This window comes from Furipterus horrens, unplaced genomic scaffold (genome assembly GCF_987537825.1).
Source record: "Furipterus horrens unplaced genomic scaffold, mFurHor1.1.pri manual_scaffold_1, whole genome shotgun sequence".
Classification (NCBI taxonomy): Eukaryota; Metazoa; Chordata; class Mammalia; order Chiroptera; family Furipteridae; genus Furipterus; species Furipterus horrens.
Window position 1 is genome coordinate 21,982,094 of NW_028327171.1, and position 21,392 is coordinate 22,003,485.

The window sequence follows — 21,392 nt, forward strand, 5'->3', positions numbered from 1 at the left end:
AGCTGGAATGTGCTCTCCTCCCCTCACCCCTTCGCAGGGTGAGCTACTGTAGAAGCTGTGATGATTTCAGTTTTCCCCTTGGCAGAATGATCCATGCCAATAGCACTTTTGCACAAACCGCAGCAGTCAATTATCTGGAGACTGTGTCATTATCTGTGCCCTCTCACTCTTCCTAATCCTTGTGTTACCTGAGAGCAAGGGCTCTCTCTTTGCCTTTGAATATTAGTACCTAAGCCCTGAGCTCAGTGAATGCTGGAGTAAATAATACAGGCCCAGTCAGAAGTACCCCTACCCTCTCCCCACACTGCTCAAGGTCAAGACACAGTGACCTAACATAAACTCAAACATGACTAGACCCAAGCAAAGGTCAGAGCTTATGTGTCCTTCAATTTTGGTAGAGTAGGCATCAGTGAGCCTAAATTATTTCCCTGGTTTAACCATCTACTATCTCTGGATGTTTTATCTGACTTCAAAAAGCTATACCTTCTCTTCCATAGTGGGAATGGTGGAAAACAAATGAACTTACATATAAAGAACCAGGGTTTTTTATGAGAGCATACATTATTGTCACCATATCAGACAAGCCCTGGCATCCTCCCAAGTGCTGAAAAATCTATCCTGAGAAGAAAAAAACCTGGAAATATTTTCACTCTACTAGTGCAGTTCTCTATTATTAAACAGAACACACCCTGTGAACCCCTATGCTTTAACCAGAAAAATGCAGTGAGAAAAACACGCCTGAGCATGGCTTTTGTGGTGGGTCACTGATTTTTGTAATTTGCCTTAGGGTGCGGAGGTATTTAAAATAAAGAAATAGTAATTTCTTGCCTATTTTGAGTTGGACGAAGGAAAGCATACTTATGTGTGAACTATACATAGTTTCTAATACACTTTTTTAAATGCCAGTTTTTTTTTCAGGTTGTTTTGGAAAATTATTTTTCAGTTAATGACTTATTTCAAAAATCCCAATGTTTCTATGCTACCTTATATTTAAAGTACATTTACATTTAGTTTTTCTCATGTATAAAATTAGTTGTGGAAAATTAACTGTAAATTTCTAGGTAAATAGCAACATTCCAAAATATATGCACTCTTATAAGCTGTAATTTGTGGGGAAAAATATCAGTTTGGAATTCAGTTTTCCTTTTGTTTTTCCTGAGTGTGTCAGGAGAACTTCAAAATAACAAACAACTGTTCTTTGTCTCTTTCTCTGTCACTCTCTCTCTCTTTCTCCCCAGTTTTCTATTGCATCACAAACCCTTATTTCTGAATTTTCTGATTTTGTAAATACTCAGGCCTCAAATTAAGCTTTTACCTGAAAAGGAACTTAGGAATAACTTTTTGTACCTTGGAAGCAGCGTTCAGGAACTATAGCCTTGTCCCCTCTCCATCAAGGCCCATGGAGCTGACAAGCAGGAACAGGGGCAGGCAGATCACAATCTATTGCTTACCATTCCCGAACTCTCTTCTCTCTGCCTATATTGCCCTGATCTTGACTCCAATCCATCTCTGTGACCTGGAGTTTGACTACACTAGCGCAGAACTGTATCATTCATGGCACAGATGGAGGAAGGACACAACTCTCCCTGATGAATTGGCCACTGTTAGGAAAACCAGGATCAAGGTTAAGCTCAACACCTCACAAATATAAGGAGTCACTCTGTCCATATGAGGGCACTACCTAGCGAGTGGGAGTTAATATGGGAGAGGAGAAAGAACAAAGGATTTCCTCAGAGTTCTAAGAAAATATAACCACTTGTAGGAAAATCTGAGAGAGTGGTTGATGCCAATATCATTTACTCATTTATCAGTATGGCATATTAAGTTCACACCAGCCACCACACAAGACTCTGGGAAACACAAAGATTAAAATGATTCAATCATAATTCAGTGGCAATGGCAGATTTACAATTACAAAAATTTAGGACTGAAGACAGGAAATAGAGAGATATGCATTTATAAAGGTATAAAGGAAGGAATAATTACTTATGCTAGGGAAAGAATGCATTCAAACTCACCCAAGTCACCTGGGGAAATGGGTCCAAGTCATCTTTGGAAATGACCTTATCTCTTATTAGTCTTCCTAATTAGAAATAAACAAAGAAAACAATGGGTCTGCGGGACCATTTATACAGGGTGGGGTAAAACTAGGTTTATAGTTGTGAGTACATAAAACACAGTGTTTATTCTTATATTGCCATTTGCTAATTATTGTATTATTTTCCATATGAACAACTGTGAACCTATTTTTGCCCCACACTATATATAAAAGAAAATGCTTTGTAGATCTTTCAGTGCAGACTGAAGCTTCCTGGGTTTGGGTCTGCATTAAACTTGATTTGGGAGTGGACAGGATAAAACTTGAGTTGTGAATCTCTCTGATTCTTTTTTATAATAACCTGATTATGGCATTTATAAATGAGAAGGAAAAAATGCCCCTCAGAAAAAATGGCCCTCAGTTACTTACATAGGCTTTAAAGCCCAGAAGCTATAGAATAGCTCTATCCAACAGAACCTCTTTCAGTGATAGGAATGTTCTCTGACTTCACTTCCAACACATGTAGTGTTGCGCACTTGAAATGTGGCTAGTGATACTGAGGGAATGATTTCTAGATGTTATTTAATTTTAATTAATTTAAATTTAGATTTAGCCACATGTGGCTAATGGCTGTATTATTGGACAATGATGCATCTTTAGAGCATAAAGACCTGGTCCCAGAAAAAGAGATGAAATGGACAATTTAGATTAATTAACAATTAAATTAACAAGTATGACTTACTCTAGAATACAATTGGAAGGCTTAAACCCAAATCTAAATGTTATAGCTATGCAGATGTTCATTGGCTAGCATTAACCAATCAGCTGCCAGAGGTCTTATGATAGTTGTCTTCTAACTAGCATTCCAACTCTTCGATGGATAGTTTCTGTCTATTAGTTATCCAAGCTGAATGCTCCCTTCTTGCTTTGTAAAAAGAGTAATTGCTTTTTTACAGATTTCAAGTCTGAAATATATTCTTAGGTCATCAACTCTATAATTCATATATGTGAAAAACTGTGGTGAAGGTTTATAAATCTGTATAGTTTAGAAGGAAAAGTGAATGAAGGGATAATAACCTGCTAGGAAGCTAAAACAGAACTAAAGATTGAGATACCTAAAAAAAGCAAGTAAATAATACTTTTAAGAACTGATTTATTCATAGGATGTGAACAGAAGGTAAGGAGGTAGATTTGGGAAAATACCTTTATAATTAGATTGTTTAGTATATTTCTAGAACAAAACTGAAATTTATTTACCTAAAAAATTATATACCCTGTCAAGTAAGGGTAATGTTGTCCAAATCTGGATGTATACAACCATAGAACCAGATGCAGGAAAGCAGGAAATCACATAGAAGTAATTTCTTAATAGGTAAGCACAGCCAGTGGTTTCATTACATTTATTTACTATTTGAAAGTTGTATGTTTCTTACTCGTTACGCTTTTCATGATTCCTTGGATTCAGGTATGGGCAGCAGCTACCAAGAATTATAAATGTTCTAATTAATGTGTATCTAGTTTTGAACCTGAGTCTAAAGAGTAATAAAGTGGTTGGAATTCAGTAAGATTTTCACTGGAACATTTCATTCCAAGCAGGTTTTTACTTTCTGTTACCCAGATGAGCTGCAACTTATAAATTATGTTTAAAATTTTTATTCAGATCAAGCTCTATCAGTATGGGAATAAGGTAACTATTGTCATTTTATAAGACAGATAACTTAGCACTAAGAAATAAAGTCAAGCAGCTAATTAATTTTCAGGGAATAGTACACATTACATGTCACTGATTTCTATTATTAATGAATTTATATTTTAAGATACAGCTAAATAAATAATATTCTTAATTATGAATATGTCTGTTCAAACAAATACACAGTGGGGCAAAAGTAGGTTTACAGTTTTTCATATGGAAAATAATACAATCATTAATAAGTAATAAAACAAGAATAAACTCCGTGTTTCACATACTCATAACTGTAAACCTATTTTTCCCTCACCCTGGATACATATTAATAATGTTCTTTTATTTTGTGAATTTTGACTTACTACAATGGGAGGTTTTAAAATGTTTTTGTCTGTAATAAGTTGACTTTACTACTCTTCTTTGCTTCAAAGGCTGCCTAAATCACTTTGGGAAGTACCCATCTAAATTAAACATTATATAATTTGACAGGGTGATATATCTAGAGGTTTAAAATTTGAAATTATATCTGATAATAAACAATATCATGATTTTAAAAACAATTTCAAATAAAGCTTGATATTAATAAAGTATTTTTTAAGAATGTAAATATTAAGACCAGATTTTTATTATGCATGTAAAGGCTTTGTAGGGGCAAGAGATCCTTTTTCTCTTCTTTCTGTCTTTCTTAGTCTTTAAGTCTTCTTCAACCATTTCCCCAGCCTGGGACAGAGAGGAAGACAGGTGAAAGATACATATGATGTATTCTAGAATTGTATACTTGAAATATATATAATTTTATTAATCAGTGTCACCCCAATAAGTTCAATAAAAAAGGAAAAGAATGAGAATGATAGCTCCTGTCAGTTCCTTCTTATTTTAAAAAATATAGTTTAAAATATCACTAAACATTGACTTAGAAGATATGGTCTTGAATTTAAAGCTTATAAACCATGTAACTTGGACATACAAATTTTCCCCACTGCTCTTTATGTCCACTGGGAGCGGCGATCGGGTGGGGAGAGAAGTAAATACTCATGAATTAGAAGTTGCATTTGAAATGGAAGCAAATCCAATCCCTATTATTTTGGAAAAGTTGAGAATCAGCTAGGAATACCCAATTCCTAAACCAGTTCTGGGATAAGGTACTTGGAAAAGGACAGAATCATAAATGGAAAAATGGAGAAAGAATCAGATTCTAAGAATGATGGAGGCAGAAATGCTCATGCCAAGAGAAACAGAAAGGGAAGGAGGGACTAAGGCTCATGGGATCAGACATTGGGTGTTATTGCATGTTTTTATGTTGATTCCTCTTGAAGAATGAGTGGAATATGTCAGTGATGAGCTGGAGCTGGCTTGCACTGACTGGCAAAATTTGCATTAATCTTGAGAGCCAATTAAGAAATAAGTTATATAAACTTACAGTAAACTAAATTATATTAAATACAAAGATAGTGAATACTCAAAACTCACCACTTCCTGTTTAATTACATTTTGTTATTATACATGCTATTGGTGGGAGTGTTTATACTATGGAAATCGGCAAATGCTATAAATTAGTGCTTGATAGTTTTGTTTTATTAATTTGCCTAGACTTATAAAAGTATGGAAAAATAATAATACATATTAGAATTAGGAGTGGTCTCATCTATAGCCATTACATTATGGAAGAGCACAGAAAAGTGAAAACTATAATTAATTCAATAAAAAAGATTCACTTATATCATTGACAAACAGAAGACAGCATATGTCTTGGTTGCTTCACTTTCATCTTACTCATTGGAGTGTGAAAATATTAACCAGCACTCATATTGGAACTATATCTATTTGCCAGTTGCTATGAATTTAAGATTTTGACAAAAAACAATGAAAGCATTCTGTGAGAATCAAGTGGCTATATGGAATTTCCAATAAAAAGTAATCTCTATTTTAACATTATTTGTAAGTAGTGTGCTACATATCTTTTATATCAGTAAAATTTATAATAAACTTATATAGTTATGTATATCTACATAAAATCCTAGGTATATATGCCCATCAGTGGAATATTAACCTCATTTCATTTCACTTATTTCTCAAAGCAAGTGAAAACATCTTCCATGACTGTCAAGAGGGAAGTTTAGATTAAGCAATATATGTGAAAGTTCTTTATACATGGTTAACTGCTATACAAATAACAATTACAGTAATGATTAAAGCACATTCTCCTTTCTGGTTCAGATGTTTTAAAAGGCTTTAAAAGGAAAGACTTTTCATTCTTTGAAGTAAAGACTCATTGGAGAAGTAAGTTGCTTTATGGAGCTAGTAAAGTTGTGTTTATTTCATCAATCGCTGGTATTTTTCTTGCTTATTTTTATGGCCTTTTATCCTAAACTAAAAAAAAAAAAAGATAATTTAGAATGGTTATTTCTATTTGTATCTGAATTGAAACCATTATGGTTTCTAAAACTACACAGCTGAGAACAGGAAGCTTTGAGTGTAATTTTTTAAAAAAGAAAAGACCACATTGAAACATCATGGGGATGAAGTAAGCAGATTATAATTATTAAAATTGAAATTTGGCTGAAATGAAAAGTTCAAAAGCCCAACTATTTCTGTATATGCTCTTGGGTCTTAAATAATTAAAAGAGGCCATTACTCATCAATGTAGGAACTGACTCAGAGGAAACAATACCATTTGTTGAGTGATGCTCACAATTACTGCCCCTTGATTGAGTTGGCAGGCAGGAGAATGGATCAAGTCACCACTGCTTAGTTTTCACTATTTATTCAGATTAAAGTATAAAATGATGTCTCATTTCTTTCATAGAGTTGGATGTGATTCCAGTAAAAACAGAAAGTAGAGGAAGGGAGTTAATTACAATTGGGGCAATTTTTCTTATTACTTTATAATTCTGGTTTATAAATTATAGATTAGTAGTGCTCAACCAAGTTTTCTCATTGTAATCATTGGTTTAAAAAATATTGAATAATTCAGACAACCAACTCAAATCCTCATTTGGTTGGTCTGAAGTGGGGCCCGGGTATTGGCATTTCTTACAAGCACATCACATAAGTTTTAAATTCAGAAGGGTTGATAACCATTAGTAGGTTTAAAATATTTTCCTTTATAAGGTACTCCTCCAAATATCTGGTTTATTAAACATATTATACACCAAAGCTTGTATCCATTATGTTAATATCTTGTCAAAAGTCAGGCAACAATGATTTTTATTTCACCTTTGTACAAAACTATAGTTCTCATGTTAATATTGAGCTTAAGCAACCAGTAAATAAATCCTACTATAAAGTTAATATTTTAAAGACAAGTAAAAAATTATAATTTATCTTTTACCACAATTGTTTAAAATTGTCAATCATCATTTAGTGTAATAAATATCACCTTTTCCCTAGACTAGTCTTGGACTCCTCCTTTCTAATTACTCTAAACTTTATTTTTAACCCAAATCCCTTATGGAACTTAACTCTACATGGGAGTAAAAATCCTTGTAAAGTGTTTCCAGAATTGTTGGCAGCTGTCCTCTGACTCAGAGATAGATGGTCTATTTCCCCAGGTAAGACTGTTGGAAGTATTTGAAGGCATGGCCAGAGGTATCTTTGTGGAAAGATACCTGTTAAGAAATCCTTACCATTTGATACTTGAGTTCTTTTTATCAGAGAGCAGAAAAATAACTATTACAAATATCTAAGTCACCTCTAGACTGCAGGTTAAAATACACAGTTGCTTTCACTGACATTTGCTCATTAATTCAACAGTATGCTAGAGTCCCTATTATGTGATATACATATCTAAAGTTTTCTCTGCTTATGTTTCTATATTTTAATATCATGTACATGTATAAATGGTTTTATGTATTTGAAATCACTTATATTACAACATTGAATCCTTGTATCAGTCCTATGAACTTAATAAGGACCAGAGAGGTTGCATTACTTGACTTAGATGATATTTTATGTGATATATAGTGGTTGTGCCCCATGGGAAATGTAGGGGAGGGTCTTCATGTCCTCTCAGTACTCTTCATTGGTGCCCCCAAAGCCACTGAAATCTGCTCTATAATGGAAAACAGTGAGTTACACACCACTTTAAGATAAGTCTTCTAGATGTCCCTTTTATAAGATTGTCATCCCAATGCTCCTTCTACTTAAAAACCTTGAAACCTCTGCTAGGAACCCAGTACTATATTCTGTTGAATTAAGTGACATTATTTCTGAGTGATTCTTGCCTCATTTTTACTACAATGAATCAGAAGCTCTAAAACAACCCTCCTAAGATTGTGAAATTATTAAATTCAGTTGGTAAGTACTTTATAAGTAATTTTAAATATCTTTGAGAGAAACTTAAAGATATTGAGTAGACTTGGAGAAATGAATCGACATTGTCTATTTATCCTCCTTTTTTATTATAAATTTGTAGAGATGAATGAATTATACAGAGAAGGTAGACTTTGAAGCATGACAGATTTTTTACTAGAAGTATTCTCTTTCTATTTTGCATGGTTAAATTCTGTTTGTTCTTCAGGTATCAATTTAAATACCTGGTACTCTGTAAAACCTTTACTAGGTTTCCAGTTAGATGCATGCATTGTAATATGCACTACTTATTAAATACTCATTATATATATATTTTTCTTCTATATTATGAATTAATCAATGATAACAGAATGTCTGTTTAGTAAACTGCTCTATCTACCACCAGCACCAAGTATAGTGCCTGGTACTTAGTATACATTAAAATAATAAATAAATAATGAATGAATGAATAAGAGTCTCAAGTATGGTATGTTTATTACACATTATACACTGAAATAAGTATTTGATATATATTATCTAATCTAATCTTCACAATATCAGTTTTATAATTTTCTTCTATTATCAATGAGGATACGAAGGTACAAAAAAGTAGAGGCAAGACTGAACTCTGGCCTCCCTATTTCCAAAGCTCAAGCTCCAATTGCAACATGCCATTAGACACTAGAATGAAAATATATTATAATCTATGATTAAAACAAATGGTTTTAAATATCATTTTGTTCAGAGTTATGTTTGCTCCCAAAGGTATGGATGTTGGTAAAATACTGGATTTTGACACTAAAATACTGCAGAATTTTTGCTGTCTCGCAAGATGATAAATGTGTTTGAGTCCTGGTTTTACCACTTATACCTGTATGATTTGTGGGAGGAAAGGGCTGGTTCAAGAATTATCTTCAAAGGTTGAAATACAAAACAATGTCATTTTCTAAAATCCTTAAATGTTTTCCCCTTTTATTTTTATAAGTTTTTAAAATTGGTGACTATTATAAATTGGTGATTTGTTAGTAAGTGATATTGATTTACCAGTTGTTTCTAACTTTTCTGGTTTTGTAGGTGGTGCCAGTGGACTGGATTCTGATTTCTAAATCATGGCTTAAGATATAGAAAAGATGACTCTTGAATAAAGATATAGTCATGAAGGCAGAATCTATGTTTGCCTAGAGGCAAAGCAGTATTTCTCAGTGATTCTGCTTGAAGGTATATTTAACTATTAGATATATTGTTTAACATATTTTTGCCTTGGTTTGTTAACACTTTCATCTCATAGAGAGTATAGGAGACAATAGGGAACAGTTTCTTAGAATCTAGTTCTGAACAATAGGGGGAAGTGATTGGCAAAATGGGAAAAGTTAGACACACAAGGAGAAAAATAACTATTCCGAGAATCCATGCTATCTGGAAAGGAAAGCTTGGATAGAGTAAACTGTATACTTTTAAACTTTCAGAGGACAAATTTGAAAAATAAACAGATATGAATGTTGAGACTATAATTCTGGCTATATAATTGTAAGTGATGAAGTTAAGGAAGAAAAAATATTGTATCCTATAATTCAGTATAGGTCAGGTCAGGTTTAAGGGGGATCTATAGAACAAATGACTCATTGCCAAAAATGGAATCACTGGTATTAGGAAGGATAAATTAAGAAAATGACTGTGGCTTATGAAAATAGTAAGGGCATAAAAGAGGGCCTTTAGAAACATGTTCATGTCAGAAGATCAAAGAAAAAGATAGATCCATTGCTTACAGTTAATGCCATTAAGTCAAGGGATAATGCAGAAAAGCAAATATCCTCAGTTCTAATTTCCTTATGGGTCCTTTGTACAAGAATTTTAGAATATATAAAAATCTTATGTAGCTCAACACCAAACAGAAAATCCAATTAAAAATTAGGCAGTGGACCTGAACACACACTTCTCCCCAAAAGACATAGCCAACAGATATATGAAAAGGTGTTCAACTTTATTAGCTATTAGGGAAATTCAAATCAAAACTACAATGAGATACTACTTTACACCTGTAAGAATGGCTATTATCAATAGGATAGGTAATAAGTGTTGGAGAAGCTGTGGAGAAAAAGGAACCTTCATTCACTGATGGTGGTAATGTAAACTGGTACAGTAGCTATAAAAAGAGTATAGAGATTCTTCAAAAAATTAAGATGGAGTTACCATATTACTTATAAAACCTTCTTCTGGGTATCTTCCCCCAAAATTTGAAAACATTTATGTGCAAAGATATATGTAACCCTATGTTCATTGCAGCATTATTCACAGTGGCCAACACATGGAAACAAACAAAATGTCCTTCAATATATGATTGGATAAAGAAAATGTGGTACACCTATGCAGTGGAGTACTACTCAGTCATAAGAAAAGATGAAATACAGTCATTTGTGACAACATGGGTGTATCTTAAGATTATCATACTAAACAAAATGAGTCAAATGGAAAAATTCAAGGACTATATGATTTCACTCATATGTGGGATATAAAACTGAAAGCAACAAATGAACAGACGAGAAAAACAAACAAAAACTCATAGTATGATGATTACCAGAGGCAAAGGGACTGGGGAAAGTAGTAAAGAGCAAAGGGGGTCAAATATATGTTAATAGAAGATTTGACTTTGGGTGATGGGCACACAGTGCAATACATAGATGATGCATCATAGAATTGTACACTTGAAACCTGTATAACCAACCTTATTAACCAATGTTACCCCAATAAATTTAATAAAAATAAAGAAAACACTTGTGAGGATAAAGTAACTATTTAGAACAAAAAGCAATAAGAGAGAACCTTGCTACTGCAAGAGATTTCAAGATTTCTCTCTCAAAAGAATTGCACTCAAGTTACTATCACAAGTTGCCATATACACATGGTTGATGACCTTTAAGCTAATGGAAAATTGAACATTAAAAATGTACAAACATTTCTCATTTTTCAAATGGAAAGAAGTAATATCAATAAAGTAGGCAAATGATATTTTCATCTATTCCTGGAAAGTTTCTAAGATTAACTGAATAAGTTTGAGAACCAAGAAAAAGAAGTTATAAGATGATGACACAGTGTGAGTTCACTAAGACCATGTCTAATTAGACCAATTACTTTCTTCCTCATGTCTGCTGGCCTCATCACTTTATCATATGTGGCTTAAAAGCACATTGTCTGTGTTTGTCCATCTGCAGCCCTCAGGGAAAGTACAGCTTTTAAGAGGTATCCTTGAAAGTCTACTTCCTGCACTTGGCTGTGAAGGCAGGGAGCTTATATTTTTAAATCCATATTGTTTTTATAAATAAGATATGTTGGCTAAATAAACTAATTAACAGCAAATAAAAGGAATGCATTAGTAAATTTTATATTAGTATCTCATTAAAGAATCTCATAATATTTTAATAATATTCACATAAACAAGAGGGAGGAAAATATATTGATTTCAAGGGCAACTAACAAGATTAATAACTATTGGAACCAAAATATTAAAGGTGTTTTTAAGTAAACCAAAGTGAACAAGGGGACTTGTTTCTAAAAGGGTGCCACAGGCCTCTGTCTTTGGCCCTGCCTTGCTCTATACTTAAAATCAACCGTTATATATGAAGGGTGACTTATTAAACCATGAGTTATATAAATTTGGGAAGACAGTATACAAGTCAGATCTTAGAATCAGCAAACCATTTTCAGTAGCATTAAAAAAGGTTATTGAGAAGGGGGATAAGTAAGGGAAGGGTCTAGTCAAGGAACGTGTATAAATGACTCATGGACATGGACAACGGGGAGGGATATGAGTGTGGGAGAAGGAGTGGGCTGGGTTGGGGGGAGCAATGGGGAAAAAATGGGACAACTGTAATTGAAAAACCAAAAAATAAAAGAAAACAAAAAAGGTCATTGAAAGTAATAGAAAAGTGGGCTAACTGGAACAAGAGAAATTGAACAGAGATATAACTGGGCCCAAAGAATAGGCTACGAATGTATAAAATGGCTAAGCAGCAGCATGAACAAAAGGGCTTAAGGGTGAAAACTGATGTTAAATACACTAGCAGTGCAATATGGCTGCTGAGTAGGTGAATGTGATCTTAAGATGCATTAAGAGAAGTATAGCTTATAGAGTGAAGGAGGAAAGACAACTTGAATATTCTATTTGATTCTGGGTTTTACATAAGTAAAAGGCTACAGGCTGCTATAAGTAAGGTTGAGGGAAGTAACAGCATTTAGTTAGCAGAGATGAGAAAGACTGTATAAAGAATTGGATAACCATATTCCACTAAGTTAACAGCAAGTGAAAGAGTAACAAAATGTTTCTGGATGGGCCCAAGAGGCAAAAGCAGGACACGGTGAGAAGCCTCGGGCAATGGGGCTCATCAAAATCATCTGGACAAAATTTACTTTTAACTTCTTTAAAATTGTGAAATGTAACACAATTCAAGAGAGCATTAAGGATAAATAAGTAGTATAACAAGGTATAATTACAGCAATGTGAGAAAAATTAACTATTATCAACACCCAGGGGACCCCATGTATACTTTTTTGCTTATTCTCTTTCTAAAAGCAAACACTACTCAGACTTCTGTGATAATAATCTCCAAACTCTTTTCTAATGGTTTTACTATTTTTACATATATTCCTAAATCATTTAATTTAGTTGATATTATATGGTTATATAATGAATGCATTAGTTCTAGAATTATGCTTTAGATTCCAGAGTCTAAGTGCAAGTGTACTCGAGAGTTCTATTAAATCATGTAGCAAAAGGTTTCTCTTTCTAGCAAATCAATAGCGTGGAAAGCAAGGACAAATTTAATTCCCAGATATGAGAGTTTGGAGGAAAGAACAATCTCATATCAAGAACACATTACAATTTCAATAAAATAAAAAGTTTCTCTAATCATTGTAGGCAGGTCGGAATCTAGGAGAGAATGGAATGTGATTAATGTACAAATTCTTTCACTTTCATAAAAATTATAGAAACCTTTTTTTTCATCCTTAAAGGGATGGGACATTCAGCAGGGCTTGCAAAGGCTCACTTGAATGTATTCTGGAATAAACATTTATTTCAGTGCTGAGTTCTAGAGAGACTAGTTTGGCAGGATTAACAGGCAAGATGTCTCTTGTAGTTGCAGCAGGACTACCCTCCTCACCACTAGTTGTATAAATATTTGCTTTCATGTTAGAAAAAAAAAAAACTTCTCTTGGGGACTTGGGGACTAGTTTTGGGATAAAAAAAATTAAAACCTACAAGTTAACTAATTCAAAACAAGTACTGAGGGTCTAGTCTGAATTTAGATAGATTGCTTGACCTACATTTCTCAATGAGCCTTTTTCACTCTGTCAATTCCCAAATATATAGATTTTTGAATGAAAATGTAGAAATAATTTTTAAAAATCAAAAGACAGTTTAAAATAAAATTTAGTATTGTGGAAATTAATTGAGGTAAATGTAATTAGCCTTAGACTTGATTGACATGAATAAGCAACTGATCTTTTTTTTTTCATGTCTGTCATAACTGGTCTCACTTTAATGTCACACAAAAGACAATCTTTACTGTACCTGACGAGGGGTTCTTTCTGATTTACTCCTACACCATTCCCAGTCTGAAAGGTCTGGTTTCTGACTCTCCTCATGAGAAAGTCTTCTTTCTGGCCCTTCCAAAAAGGTGGTTTCTTCATAGTGAATATCACCTTCTGATTGTTCAAAGAGCAGTGGGTCAGCTCCCTTTTCATTGTGGGAATCCTCCTCAGCCTCTGGACTATCAGTATTGGTGCTTTTGTTGATGCCTTTTAGCATGGAGCTGTCCAGAGAGGGCGTAGTGCTGATTTCCACTTTTATGGCATTGAAGATATTACGAGTGTCTCTCTGAGAGTCTTTTGTAGTTTTGCACTCATAGTTCATGAGATTGTGATAGGATGTAGAATTTTCATCATCATCATAGTAATCTTCATGTGATATTTTATAAATTCCATAACTTCGTTCAAATGATATATTAAATTCAAAACCTTTTCTCTTGGCTAAGTAAAAACAAAAACAGAATTCTATGGTCAGGGCAGTAGATATAAACAACAGTTGAATATACATAGCAAATAAAATTAGGGAAGTGCATTTAACTTCATTACTATGAATTTAAAAGCTATCTTCATTAACTTCTTGTCAATTATGCAAAGCAATTATGCCTCACAAATTCAAGTCATTTTTTAACTCTGTGCCTAATTTTTCTCACTTGCATAATGAGTGGCTTGAAATACATACAATGCCAAGAACCCTGCAGTCTTTAAAGCAGTTTTATGTATCAAACATTAAGCATAAAGAAGAAAACTTTCATACACATTCAGTTTTATTTTAGCTTTTCAGTCTACCAATTATCTGTACATTTCTTTATTTGGGGATAAATATAGCTTATAAATTTTATTTGCTAGAAATAAATTATTAAGTAGCTCTTAGTATTATGTGAGTTATCCAGCTGACAACACCTTCAACAGATATAAATGCTTTAAATATTTTGATGTATAATATTCCTGACATTTATGTTTTAAACTGCGTACATTAAAAACTGTTTTTAAACCCTGGCTGCTGTGGCTCAGTGGATTGAGCATCGGCCTGTGAACCAAGTGTCATTGGTTTGATTCCCAGTCAGGACACGTAACTAGGTTGAACGTCAGGTCCCCTGTTGGGGGCACAAGTGAGAGGCAACCACACAGTGATGTTTCTTTCCCTCACTTTCTCCTTTCCCCTCTCTCTAAAAATAAATAAATAAATAAACAAACAAATAAATAAATTACTTTTTTAAGAAAACTTTTTAAACTGCAGAACAACAGGTATGTTTTTGACAAAAATAAATCAGGAATTAATTGTTTTAAAAGACTTATATTTCTGTGAATTGAAACAATTTACAACATGTTTATAAACCTGATGAATTACAACATAAGTTTATCAGGATTACATAAAAATTTTATGGTCTAAGTAAGGTGAAATATGATGGTATCCAAAATGTAGTACTACTAGTTAGTGGATATGGTACAAAGTCTTAAAGAATAACAAGAGAGAATGTAATTTTTAGGTATTAAGAATTATATCAAGATGGTAAACAAAATACAATTTAATGTTTGATTTTTCATCTTTCAAAACATGGCTAATTTAAAAAACTTTTCCACTTGGATAATTCTACTTACTTTTCCTAGTAACACAGTCCAGTAAAATTTATTTAGGATTTTTAACTTTAACAGTGTGAAAGCTGAAGGAACTTAGAAAAATGTTTCAATTATAGGGGGGTTTCCCTTCTCTTTAAAAATTATGTAAAGTGACATATTGTCAATTTAGCAACATTAAGCAAACAAAAATTGTCATTCAAATCCCAACTTTATCATATAACACATTAAAATTGATGTCTGTAGCTATGTATTCTATTATGTGGACATTGTAACTATGAAATATATAAAGGAAAAATGAGTAATGTTTTTGAAGGAATGTTCAGAATGTGCCAATGTGCCAGTGGAGAACCAGGCTCTATGTCATGAGGTGCAAGAGGCGGTGTGAGGTAGGTTATGAGAAGTAAGGGGATTGTGTTAGATACCATGGGGAAACAGAAGGCCAAGCTATGCATGTAGGTCATATGATGTAACACAGGCACAACCCTACATAATAAAAAACTTATTGGTCCTATTTTACAGTTGAGAAAGCTGAGGCTGATAGAAGAAATCCACCTAAGATTACTTACCGAGTAAGGAGGTTTTAATTTAAAGTTAATTGATTCCAGAACTGGAGTTATTGATTCTATGTGAAGTTGCTTCACTGCTAATCAGACACATGAGAGAAATTATGTTAATGGAAGCATAATGTCTCAGTTGTGCTGTCTTTAAGTTAGGGGAAGAACATTAATTATGAAGTGTAGCCAATAAAAACGATTTCTTGTTAGTGACTTTCTTTAATGTTATAGGTAAATTCTGACTGAGTTAACTAATGTAGATAATACGTTATAACAGTATAACAGAGTTAACAGTGTTTGACTAATAACTTACAAGAAACCTAAAGACTATCAGAACATAGTCAAGATCTGTTAAAGTCTGTATTACACTTATGAAAAAGAGATATAATGTTGTATTCATTCTGAAAGCAAACTCCTGGATAAAGTGTGATTAGTTCTAGTCTTACTTTAATCATGCCCTGCTAATTATAATCTATACATATGAAATTGTATCATCTTATAAAAATAATTCTTCAGAGAAATATGTCACCATATTTTTGTCAAAAATTAAAGTTAAAACTCTGATTTTTAAATGAAATCTTTTAACTATTTAATTAAAAAGAAAACATACCATGCAAACAAAATTAGTCTGAAAGCCATACCCAATGCACATATCTGCCACCTGAGACATCTCTGTTAAAACCGTTTTTAATACTTTTGTTTTGAGACAGAAATAATGCAGATTATTGTTGGAAACAGGAATTATTATTTCTGCAAAGTATTTCCCATTACTGACATTCATTGTCAAGTTGCATGGCTCAGTTTCAGTTCAGTGAAGCTGAGATGTGGAATTATATTTACATCTGCAAAATGAACCTCTGGTAAATGTGAGTTAAGAATTGTTTTCTTGCTTGTTTGTTTCTGGATTTCACTGATAAAGACTTAAAGGGAGAGATTTTAGTTTGTTAAGGAGAAAAAGCTTAAAAGTAAATCAGAGCCCACTCCTAAAGAATCAAAGTATTATAATTGATCAAGCACCTGCCTATGTGAAGAAAATTTATGAGAGGGTTCTCAGAGAGTGCATCATTGTTATTCAAAGAATGTCCCTATGGCAGTTCCTGGGATGATAAAAATGAATTCAGTCACTTGAACTATAAGTCTTTTAAACTGATATTTCTCACAGCATTTTATTTTAGAAACCATGCCTCTTTCTATATGCCTACCACTTCAATGTTTTCCCTAAATTTTAAAATAAATACAAATAAGAGCAATGTTAATTTTAGAGGAAAATATTATCTTGATTTTAAAAGGCATGATTTTGATTTCCAACATGAAGTGTTAGAGTTATTGCTGGTCCTGGTAGTGTGCCTTAGGCTTTTCTATCTTGGTCGTACAAGATAGAATGCTTCCTAGACCATTTGCAGTGATAGGTCTGTGACATTGCTTTATTTTCAACTCTGATATGGGTGTTTTTTACTTCTTAAAATGACTTCCCTAAACTACCTCACTAAGAGTTTTCATTTTCACTGGCACTAGACACTTTTTTGTCTCTTTCACAGTCTTAAATACTACAAGATAGGGCCAGTTCACTAATTTAGTGGCAAAAGGTTAACATCCAACAGACTTTTAGAATTTTCAGACTTGTTATGATTTTATATGCTACATGTTCTTCTTTGTGGCCTGAAAGATATTTGTCACTAATATTCTCTATCATTGTTGCTCTGGATATTAATGTACATAAGTACATAATTATTTTAAGTTCTACAACAATTTTATTTAAGGCATTGATAAATTTGGCATTTATTAACAATGAAACTTACAGCATCCTTAACACTGAAAATACCTTCTGGTCATTTGAAAAATATTTATATATACTAAATTTCAAATGTTAATAATATATGGAAAATGACCAGATCTTGAATGTTTGTCAATTATTAGAAAATATTTATGAAATAACCCTGTCACAGAATTCATTACAGAATATACTTTAATGTTCTCTAGTTTTAACCCTCCTAAAATTGTCTGATATGAATTGTTTTTGTTTACCCTTCCTTCTTTGTGAAAAGAATAATATTTTTGCTTATTCTGAGAAAAGAACAATTAATAGAACAGGTACCTGAGCATGCATTGATGCATTCTTAGATGAATTAAATGATACAACAGCCTATATTTGTCCGTAATGACAAAACAATATCAGAGTCAAAATATACAGGCCATTCCTCAACTTTTTCTGTTTCAGTATGGGAACAGTTACACTCCAGTGAGTTTTATAATCAACTCACTCCCATGCCCGGTTTGCTCTTCAAGACATAGTTGTTGTTGGTTTTTTTTTTTTTTTCAAGTAAATAGCATGGCTAGATTCATTCATAATATGCATAACAAACTCTGCCACCTTTGTCCGTGTTAAAAACTCAGGTGCTTTGGGGGGGGGGCTGTTTTTTGCATTTTCTAAAAGCAAAGGCATATACTGAAATTTTGTTTTATAACTGTTTTCAGGCATTTAGTGCTTACACCAAAAACTCTCCAAAATCCTTGAAGAATAGAAGTAGCAAAAAAAATAAAAATGCTTCTCTTTACTGTTCCAAAAATAATAATGGGCTATAATATAACGAGTTTTTAACTCTTTAGAGTCCATCTCTTTTCATGTGTGGGCTTCTTACTGCAGACTTGGAACATGGGTTTATTTTCTACTCTGTGCTAACAGCTACACTGAATATAATACTTAAGAGCCTTTGTTGACTTCATGCTGTTTTGAATAAATTCTTTCTCTTCCTTTCTTACCTAAAATCATTTTTCAATGTATAAGCGCTTCACAGAGTTGTTTTAAACCTGTCTCATTTAAACTTCCTTCCAACACTGTGCCAAGAATTGTTTCATATTATAATTTCTTCCCTCTATTTACCATTCACTTTTGTCCTTGGACTTTTCATACGCTACTCAGGCAACTTTCTCAATAGACCACTTTTCTGTATCTGACTGTATGCAATATGCTCCCCACTGTTGCACTGTTGAGACTTACATGTTTTCCCATCGGATTCCATGGCATATGCATCCTGCTGACAGTTGATGATGCAGCCACAGGGCAAGTGGGTCCAGTGTTTAGACAAGACAAACACCGGGGTTACAGTGGTGGCCAGCAGGGTTAGTAGAAAGCTGAGTGACTCAAAGGGAAGGCTCTGGAAACCCACCACGTGCTGGACCACCATGTGGATCTGCAAAGTCAGAGAGCTTCAGACATATCCCAGCATCTCCTTTTTTTATTATACTTCCCCAGGCTTTTCCCCCAAGCATGCTGCCCCAGACCTCTTCTCCTGGCCCCTTCACTGCCTAAGAGTCAGAAGCTCTGCTTCTGGGCTGGCATCCCTGGCTTTAGTAGTGGACTGCTGGGATCTCTGTTGCTTCAGACGGAACAGGACTTTGGAGGTTTACACTCCTGAGCGCCTAGTTTTGTGCCTGCTGCCAGCTCATGTCTACCAGGGAGTCACAGTCCACAATGCAGAGGACGTTACTGGGAAAACAGGCGTGTCTGTGAAACCTTCAACCTGTTCCTCCAGATGGCTCCTTGTGACATCCCTGGACCGTCACCTCCATCCAGGCATGCTTGGGATCCCTCATGGAGGCTTGAACAAAAGCCTGTTTTGCACACACACACACCCCACCCTTCTCTCTTTACTTCTGATTGAGCCTCTCCTCTCGTCCTGCTGGGGATGGGCGTTTCTTCCTTACCAGACAGGAATGGATAGGCAGAAGGGAAGAGCAACAGAAGGTTGGGGAAAATAACAACAACAACAACAACAACAACACCTCTTTCATAGCTACCCGCCGCCCCCCCCCCTTTCTGAATACTCCCAGCTATTGCTGTGAGAGAAGAGAACAACCTTGGTTACGGCAGATCTAGGAAAACGAAGGATCTAGGAAAACGAAGAATCTAACGTCCCAAAGCTCTCCCCGCCCCTCCCCAATTTTAATTTTGAAAGGAGAAGCACTTGGTATCGAAGGAGTCTCTGCGGATCAGTGCTATCCTTCAACTCCCTCCCTCCAAGTGCGTCTCTAAAACCGAGTAAGACACGTTTGGAAGCGGACTTAACTGCACTGTCCCTTGGTGACTCTCCAAACCAGGGATGCTGGTCCCAAAACGCACTCATACTGTCTGGCACACACACCCGCGCACGGTGAGCAACTGTACTTTTACCATCATAGGAAGCCAAAGAATGACTTTCGTCATCGCTAGGATCAAAGAGAAGCGCTTTTGCGCTATGCTCACGGTGAAGCTCCTGGTGCCATAGAGAGTCCCCGGGTTCTCACGCCTGCAGGCTCCAGCCCCAGCGGCGGCAGTGCGCCCTGGCCCGCGCCCTTGCTCAGCCCTCGCCGGCGGACCTGGCCCCAACACAGTGTTCGAGCTCGGGGAGCAGCCCTCAAAGCAAGGCAGATCAGGGCCCAGAGCTTCATCCGGGGACCGGGAAAGCACTCTCTTCCCCATTGAAGGGGTCCCGGGAGTAGAAGTTCCGCGGGAAATTTCCTGGTAGTTGGCATAGAGTCTCCGTGGCTCCTCTGAACACAGCAGCGGGTGAATGAGCGGGACCGAGAGACCGGCGAGCAGAGCGAAGGCTGAAGTGTACACAGCGAAGAGCAGCAGCACGTAGGAGCTGGAGCAGTCTGCCAGGCAGCCCCAAGGCGTGCGCACGAAGGCGCCCCAGCCACACAGTGGGAGCCCGGAGAGCAGCAGACTCACTGCCCACACGGTCAGTGCCACGCCGAGCACCTGGCTGGGTCTTCTGGAGGCTGCCTGGCTCCCTCCAGTTATGCGCATCGTGTAAAAGTTGTATGAGACTAGAAGAGTCGCCTTCAAGTTGCTTGAGAGGCCCTGGCATAAATATAGTAAGGCAGAAGTGGTGCATAGAGACTGGAAGTAGCCGGGGACCTCGTTTAGCCATTGCAAAAGCATGAAGATGGTCACCGACAGGACGCTCATGAGATCATCCCCAGACCAGGAAGCCACAAGCATGGACACAACAGTTCTGTTCTGCATTTTCAGCAGGGAAACTAGTGAGTAAATGCTGCCTGCGAGGGCAGCAAGAGTCATTAAGCATGTCAGGCAAAAAAGATAGATATTCAGAGTTCTTGGCGGATTGAAAAGGTCTGTCGAATTATGATTTTCTTTCCATAGGCTAGAGTCATTTGTTGATAAGTTACTGAGAAATACAGACATTGTCCTTTGTCAATCTCTAATTTCCCTTTCAAAATACAGCATGGCTGTTAGTTGCAAATGAAATCTCATTTTCTTCTCCTAAGTTCCCCTGTAGCTGTTCTCCCATCAGTCCAGCAGAGAATGGTCAGACATTTCTCCTTTAGATCTGACTTAACCCATATTAGAAATTGAATTCCATTTAAAGCATCAGTAAGAAACTTTTCAACAGATTAAAAGCAAACAAACCAAAACCTCCTTTCCTGAAACCATCAAGTTTCAGACTCAAAAGCAAAAGCTCCTCAGGCAGTGGAAAACAATGCTGTCTGGATCCTTTGGGTCTGGAGCAAGGCAGTTTGTAGCTTGAGGTAATGAAACTCTATTCACTTTTTAAGAGCAGTAAAATGATGCATTCGTTTCCATGGGCTGGATTCAGAGGCAGAGAGATTATCAGGTAGGTTTCAGCTTTGCGAATCGATTCAGATTCAGAGAGCACTGGGG

General features: G+C 35.3%; 1 protein-coding gene across 1 annotated transcript in view; it reads right to left on the minus strand.

Moving 5' to 3' along the window:
- The window catches only part of GPR149 (G protein-coupled receptor 149), a 50,411-nt gene extending 29,496 nt beyond the window's left edge, over positions 1-20,915 (minus strand). The window contains exons 1-3 of the mRNA XM_090271599.1: positions 19,899-20,915; positions 18,726-18,918; positions 13,579-14,036 (exon numbers count right to left, since the gene is read on the minus strand). Of these exons, the coding sequence (XP_090127725.1) occupies positions 13,579-14,036; positions 18,726-18,918; positions 19,899-20,915 (1,668 nt within the window). The remainder of the gene's footprint in view (positions 1-13,578; positions 14,037-18,725; positions 18,919-19,898) is intronic.
- Positions 20,916-21,392: the final 477 nt, after the last annotated feature.